Source organism: Miscanthus floridulus, chromosome 12 (assembly GCF_019320115.1).
Source record: "Miscanthus floridulus cultivar M001 chromosome 12, ASM1932011v1, whole genome shotgun sequence".
In the NCBI taxonomy this organism is placed as follows: Eukaryota; Viridiplantae; Streptophyta; class Magnoliopsida; order Poales; family Poaceae; genus Miscanthus; species Miscanthus floridulus.
Window position 1 is genome coordinate 40,874,653 of NC_089591.1, and position 8,024 is coordinate 40,882,676.

Genomic DNA, 8,024 nt, shown 5'->3' on the forward strand with positions numbered 1-8,024 from the left:
GGCTGTTAGTATCCTCAGGGATTATCCTCATATGGGTGCTAAAGAGTTGCAGGAAAAGTTGCAGAAAGAGCACTCTGTTACAATTTCATATGACACGGTCTGGAGGGGTAGAGAAATAGCTCTCGCAGAGGTTTATGGTAGCTAGGAAGAGAGTTTTGAGCTACTGTACAGATGGAAGGCTGAGGTATTGAAGAGGTCACCTAGAAGTGTGGTGGAAATTGAGGTGCTTGAAGTGGATGGTAAAGTTTATTTCCATCGTTTTTTCTGTGCTCTTAAACCTTGTATTGATGGTTTCTTGGAAGGATGTAGGCCTTACTTGAGCATAGATTCTACAGCACTTAATGGAAGGTGGAATGGCCATTTAGCCTCAGCGGTAGTAGTTGATGGTCACAATTGGATGTACCCACTTGCTTTCGGGTTTATAGCTTCTGAAATAGAGGACAACTGGACTTGGTTTATGACCCAACTAAAGAAGGCCATAGGTGATCCTCCACTCCTTGCATTGTGCACAGATGCATGCAAGGGTTTAGAGAATGCAGTGAAGCGTGTGTTCCCAAAGGCAGAGCAAAGAGAATGCTTTCTTCATCTTATGAAAAATTTTCAGAAAAAGTTTAGAGGGTTTGGAAGGATGTATCCTACAGCAAGGGCATACGATCAAGATATATTCTTTGAGCATATGGCTGCAATCAAATGTGAATCACAAGAAGTGGTGAAATGGTTAACTGACTACCATAACCTGTTGTGGTATATGTGTGGCTTTAATCCAGATATCAAGTGTGACTACATCACTAATAATATAGCTGAGGTTTTTAATAATTGGATACGAGACATTAAGGACTTACCTGTTGCTGAACTTGCTGATAAGGTTCGAGAGATGATTATGAGATTGTGGAACAAGAGGAGAAATATTGCAGATAGACTGCCAGTTGGGAGGATACTTCCAGGTGTTATGGTTCAACTAAAGGCCAACACTAGAGGATTGGGACACTTGAAAGTTGTGTCAGCTGCTAATTGGAGTGCAGAGATTTGGGACCACAGTAAGAATATTGCTGAAAGGCATATTGTCAAGTTGCATCAAAGGACTTGTACTTGTCTTGAATGGCAGCACACTGGTAAGCCATGTCAACATGTATTGGCCTTTGTAACCTCACGACGGGGAGTGGACCTTGAACAATTTGTGCATGACTACTACTCAGTGGATAGATTCAAGGCTGCTTATGGTAGAGAGATTGAGCCAATGACAGGTAGATCACAATGGCCACATGTGCAGCTGCCATTTGTTGTTTGTGCACCTCTTAATCCTAGAGAAAGTGGAAGACAAAGAAAACTTAGGATAAAAGGATGTCTTGAAGGTGGACACAAGAAGAGAGGTAGGAAAGACAGTGAGGGTACCAGTAGTGCTACCAATGCATATGACAATGCTACTAATGCAGGTGATACTGCTCCAACCAACGCTAAGGGAAAGAAAATGATTAGAGGCCCAATGACTTGCAAGAGATGCGGTGAAAAGGGTCACAGCCAAGCTAGTTCCAAGTGCCCACTCAATAGGACAAAGAAAAAAAGGTAAACCTTTGTTTTTATATTCAATCCTATAATTATAATGTCATTATAAAATTTAATTCCCTTTTTCTTGTAGAAAGAGACAGCCTAGAAAGAATGTCACAAAGGCTAAGCCAGGTGAGGTTAGCACCCCACAGAGAGCAACTAGAGAGCAAATACTACGGGATAGTCCTGGAAGGGTGACTAGAAGGTAAGAATAAGTGACACAAATAATCTGTCATTTTGATGTACAAATCTAGTTCAAAAATATTTGTCTAAGTGTAGTACTATCTGTGTGTAGCCGTCTTGCTTTCTTGCTGAGAGAGGGCGGTTCAGCACAATCTATGACCACTGCTCCAGAGAAAATGCCTACTACAGCTGCACCAAAGAAGTTGACGCCAAAAAGAAAGCTACATATTGGATGAACTCGTTTAGACTTAAATATTATAGATTTACGAGATGAACTCATTTAGGCTCAATTTATGCATGTATGAGATGAACTCATTTATACTCAGCTTATGGATTCGGATGTGAACTCATTTTATTCTCAATTTATGAATTTGTGTGATAGACATATGCGTGAATGCAGGTGGAGTGCATGCAGTTGTCAGCGTCACACTGTTGCTGAACATATGAAGAACGCTGACGGTTAAAATTTGTCCATGAATTTTGCTAGTAGCAAAGTGCAGCAATAGCGCATATGCATAGTAGCATCATATCATCGCTCTAATAGTGGAATGCATCCCCGGAGTACGAGTGTATGGCAGCGATAGCTAGCTGATATTTAGTAGGTCTGCTCCCTGTTTTACTTTCTGAGAACCCTTTTCTATTAAAAAAAAATTGACAGAAAGAGCGTGTATGTATACAAAATTCAAATAAAATACAAAAAAAACGTTATTATAATCTGTCACTTCACATCAATTCCCAGTGATTTGGTGTCATGATTGCTTTTGACAAATCATACCAAACGTAAAAGGTGTGCTTAGTGCCGTGGGGCTGGACAAACAGTACAGGTAGAGATTTTCAGTATCCTGTGGGAGCATAAGCTCCACGATTAAATCCTTTTCTACAGCCTTATATGGCTGAAAGTCATGTAGTTTTTGTCGTGCACAAAACGTGCCCTGAAGCAAGCTGTCATCACGATCCTTCTACGCAGCAAAGGTGCGAACGATGATCGGTATTCTCGTTCCTGACGCAGCAAAGGTGCCAACGATGATCCGCCCGACGTCTCGCAGCAGCCAAGGGCAGAAATGTCTTTTCGTGGAGAGGACAATTCCAAAATACAGAAACAAAGGAGCTAAATAGGGATTATGGCAACAAAAACAAAATATACATGTTTAGACTGGCAATTTTGCGAAGTCAATTTTTTGAATGACAATTTTGCGAAGCCCATTATTTGCAATGGCAAATAACCAATTTTCTCCTAGATGGGGGAATGTAAGAGTGAGAAAATAACTCCTCTATGGATGGGCCATAGTAGGCCGGCCCAACTCCTTTACCTTTCTCTGCCTTTGTGAACTTTCTTGAATTTTGGGATCACCTGCTTGCCCCCCGCCACCCTGCTTCAGCACAGAAGACGCGTTCCTCTGCTCCAGCAATGGCGGCTTCATCCTTTGCAGTATCTGTTCGGTTGATCTTATGCTTTCTGGCTCCCTAGTACCTGCCGGCTCCCTGCCTGCCCAAAAGAACTGAATCGGAAGATTACCCACAGTAATCGAACGCGAGTCCACAGCGACGATCGGAGGAATTTTGTGGTGTCTGAGCCTATTCACCCTGGTTGGATCATCGGGCTGGGAATGTTTTGGGAGTCCCAACGCCACAGTGGGGTTCTTCCTGGCCGAACTCAAAGGTGGAAATTGATCCGCATTCAACCAATCATCCAAATCCATCTCTAACAATTCAACATCTGACTGAACTTGCTCTGACGATATGCCCTGAAAGCGAATATCTGTGTTTCTGCAGAATCTCGATCGAAAGTCACCCTGATTGGAGCCCAGTTGCTTATGATTCGAACTCCTAGAACTCTGAGGCGATAGCGCAAATGGGGGATAGGCAAGGGTTAACCTGCGATTCCCCATCAGACCTCGAAGAATTTGGTAGTGAACAACACAACAGGAACTAACTCTGAGAAATCAAGCTCAATTGCAACACGCAACCGAGACAAACATGCTTCAGCAAAAATGGCACCCGCGCCGAGGGAGTCCGCCCCCGCCACCCCCCCCCCCCCCCCCCCCCCCCCCCCCCCCCCCCCCAAGCCCCGGCAGAACCGGACGTAGAGGAGACGAGATGAGAAGATACCACGGTGAATCGAAGCGGCGTCGAAACCCGAGTCGAGTCTCCTTTTCGTCGAAGATGACCCCCGGGATCGTCGCCGGGGATCGCCAGAGTTGAAGCGTCTGTTCCGCCTGTCTGCCATCCCGGTCTAATACCGTTGTAAAAAAAAAAAAAATCGTCTAACCAGGCCCGACTAAGACTAGTATCGGACAGTGGCCAGTTGTGCCGCTGCTCTCGCCATGAGTAACGGGCCAGGAACAAGCTGAATGGCTGACATGTTGCACTACGAGCTTCAAATTTATGCGCAGGTCCATCACAGATGTCCAGAATTCAAGAAATTTAAGGAACAATTTCTTAAAGGAAAAGAAGGGCATGTACCGAAGGAGTGCATCCCTTGTGCGAAAAAAAAACAGCGGACAAAACGATGAAAGAAAATTTGACGATTTATCCAAAACATACAGATTAGAAGCCACAAATGAGACGCGTAAAGACCATCGGCCTGTTCGCTGGTTGGTTTCTAGGCTGATAAGCCCGGCTAGTGCTGATTTGTTGTAAGAGGAAAACACTGTTGGCTGACTGATAAGCCCTAGCTGAAACCAACAAGCAAACAGGCTGCATGTAGGAGTACTAAAGATTAGAAGCTTATGAAATATCACACAATCTGACAAGGGACATGAACTTCAAAATTATTTTCAAAGCGACAAGAAAAACAGATGACAGTCACAGTGTAGATTCCAAATCTCAGATGCTTAACTGGCATAGGCCAAAAAGCCTGCCAGTGGCATCATGGGTAGCAACTCTTAAAGGATTAACCATAAAGACCACATAAATCACAGTGGAAACTATCTGACAGTGGCACCATGGATATTGGTCTTCTTTAGAACGAAACCTGAAATGCTGCCTAAATTAAATAGTAGATTCAGATAACCAGATAACATAACACAAAATGCCTTCAACAGTTTGTAGGTGAATTATCCCTGCAGTAAGACTCAAGCCATTTAGTAGCCCATGATGTCGATATCACTATCAAAGGGGTCAGGTAGAGCATTCACAGCCTCTATACTGAACCTCTTACGATGGACAACTTTCAGGCCCTCGAACACGACTTTGGCTTCCACAGAGGCCCTGTGGCATTGAATGAAATTTTGCTGTTCAGTAATCCATGTAGGGGTGTTGGACATGGCAGATTGAATCTTCATGATCTGCAGCACCTGTGCATTCGCAAGGAGAAAACACACAAATTCAAACATGTTTCGCTCCTCAACTTCGCCTATTAGGTTCTTAACTTCGCTTTCCAGCCTCACGGTCTTGAGATGGTTAACAATACATCCAATGGGTTCATTCTTCTGGTAGTAGCCGAAGTCAAATGTGTCAACCTGGCGTTCCCCGGGCTTGCCCTTTTACACAAAAATGAAGAATCAGAGGAAGTTCTTTGCAAAGTTTAGCTAATGAGTAAAGTACGATTCACCCCTAAACTAGTCGTTGAATTTGAAAGACCCCCTCGAACCTGAATAACGGACAACATACACAATTCAACTTTTAAGACCCAACAAAATATTCCCTTAACCATTTCAAAGTGGTTTTTTTTGGTGGTTTTGCGGATGTGGCAGTGGGACCCACCTGTCAATTGGTCTCTTTCTTTTATATAAAAAACATAACCTTTTCATATGAAGTCATATGAATACAAACTTCATACCAAAGTTGTACATCTCGACACGATCTACAAATTTGTAGTTGATAAATTTTTTATTTAATATATTTTAGCGGCTCAAATATTCGTTTTACGTTACCAGATTTTTTTTTTAATTTGTCAAATGACCTCAAAATCTCAAATGTTGACATAGTCTATGCCAAAGTTGTAGTTTCAAGTAAGATCGACAATTTTGTAGTTGACAACTTTTTTATTTCAGATTGTTTAGAGGCCCAAATATTCATTTTAAGTTTTGTAACTTTGAAATTTAATTTATTTTTGAATTTTTCAAACGACCTCAGATGTTGACGTGGTCTACACCAAAGTTGTTCCTCTTAATATGTTCTACAACTTTGTAGTTGATAACATTTTTATTGGGGACATTTAGAGGCCCAAATATTTGTTTTAAATTCTCAGATTTGGAAATTCAATTTCTTTGATTTTTTTTAAACAATAAAAATATAGGCATCTAAACAATCACAAATAAAAAATTTGTCAAGTACAAAGTTATAAATGTTAAGAGCTACAACTTTGGTGTAGACCACGTCAACATCAGAGGTCGTTTGAAACATTAAAAAAAAAGTGCGTACCCAATGCAGTCTGTGCGGGGTCTGGGGAAGGATGTCAGTGGCAAGTCTTACCCTCGCCTGTGCAATGCGAGGAGACCGCGACTCGAACCCGGGACCTTCCGGTCATAAGCGTTAAGACTCTACCGCTTGCACCAGGCCCGCCCTTCAGGTCGTTTGAAACATTAAAAAAGAAAATTCAAAATTAGAGAACTTAAAATGAATACTTGGGTCTCAGATAAAAAATCTGTCAACTACAAAGTTGTAGATTTTACTGGAAACTACAACTTCGGTATAGACTATGTCAACATCTCAGGTCCTTTGAAAAATTCAAAAATCAAAATTTAAAATCCGGTAACTTAAACCGAATATTTGAGTCTCTAAAATCTATTAAATAAAACAAATTATCAACTAGATTGTGTCGATCTCTATAACTTTGATATAAAGTTTATATTCGGAAAAGTTGGACCAAAGACCTGTGGGCCCCACTGCCACGACAACTGAAGAAACAATTTTGAAATGTCGGCAAGGGGGATGTTATTTTGTCTGATTTTAAAAGCTAAGTTGTGTATGTTGTCCAGTATGGTAGTCCAAATTCAACAACTAGTTCAGTGGGTGAATCGCACTTTACTCTTACCTAATGGATAGTACACACACCGACAAAGCAATTGGCAATGGGTGGCAACCTCAAGCTGTAATTACCTGGATATGCAATGTCTCCAGGAAGGAAAAGCACTTGAGCAAGTTCATCACCGTCGCCATGTCCTTCTTGCTCGAGAATGTCATGCTTATAGCTAGAATCTTCACGCTATTGAAAGGAGCACGCAGTCCCTTGTTAACCTTCTGCTATGTACAAGTGAGCGATGCCTCATTTAGGCTCAGCTATCCAAGACGAAGAAGGAGAACGACAATGAATTGAAATAAGGTAACTACCTCCTCAACAGCAGGCTTGTCGATGCCGTGGAAGAAATTCCGGAAACCAACCACCAGATAGCCTAAAGCAGTAAGCTTTGGCGCGCCGATGATGGTGACCGACGCTCCCAGATGCACGTCGCCGAGCAGACACTCCAGGCGCGGGGCGTCCTCGACGGTGTGCTCCTCTCGGTGCTTGTAATGCCACACACCGAACAGCACGAGGCTGCGGCAAGAAGTGATGCGGATGCGGCGGGGGCCCTGGATGTGCCTGAAGATGACGTTACGCAGCGCGGGGCAGCCAGATAGCAGGCTCTGGAGTGCAGCCTCGGAGATGTGGGTGCGAGAAAGGGAGAGGTCCGTGAGACGGGATGCGGAGGCGGAGGCGGAGGCGGAGGCGGTCCCGGCATCGGAGAAGCGACACTCGCCGAGGGCGAGGGTCTCGAGCGTGGCGGAGGTGAGGAGTGGGTCGGCGAGCGCGCGGTGGCACCACTCGGGCGGGCAGATGAGCGAGACCTCGCGGGCGCGGTGGTCACCGGCCGTGAGGCTGCGAAACCAGGCCTCCGCGGCGGGGACGCGGGCGCGGAGGGTGGTGCGGGCGAGGCGGAAGCGCGCGACAGGGCCCGGAAATACTAGAGAAAAACTACAACATTACCATTATCAACACAGGAGCAGACATAATTTCAGTATATGTCATTACGACCATATGAGCTAATAATATATATCGAGTGTATGTCATTACGACCATATTAATAAGCATATCAGAGAGAGTCATAAAAAGTCATGCATCAACGCAACTCAAGTTCATTAGCTCATAATAGAACACTATTCAATAATTTTTAAGTTTTCAACTACAACTCAATCGAGGACATAAAAAACCAACTCACCAAATAACTAGATCAAGATCACAACACCACATAAAACAGAAGGATTGCAATATTATAGGTTAGGCATAAAGAATAACACAAAATATCAGGATAGAGGATGATTTTTTTTTACACAATTTGGAAGTTTGTGTAAGATATAACCATACCCGTATCCAC

General features: G+C 43.3%; 2 protein-coding genes across 2 annotated transcripts; one reads left to right on the forward strand and one right to left on the reverse strand.

Annotated features, from left to right (window-relative positions):
• The first annotated feature begins 397 nt into the window (after positions 1 to 397).
• LOC136496367 (uncharacterized) lies at positions 398 to 1,964 on the forward strand. Its single transcript, XM_066492026.1, has 3 exons — positions 398 to 1,563; positions 1,637 to 1,750; positions 1,841 to 1,964. Exons 1-3 carry the CDS (start codon positions 398 to 400, stop codon positions 1,962 to 1,964), a joined length of 1,404 nt encoding a protein of 467 aa, XP_066348123.1.
• Positions 1,965 to 4,357: 2,393 nt separating this feature from the next.
• On the reverse strand, positions 4,358 to 7,626 carry LOC136497764 (uncharacterized; the record flags this gene model as incomplete). The annotated part of the gene is made up of 3 exons (XM_066493620.1): positions 4,358 to 5,210; positions 6,772 to 6,912; positions 7,003 to 7,626. Coding segments are annotated over 3 exons (1,164 nt in total), but the record flags the coding sequence as incomplete, so codon positions are not given.
• Between the last annotated feature and the right edge of the window lie 398 nt (positions 7,627 to 8,024).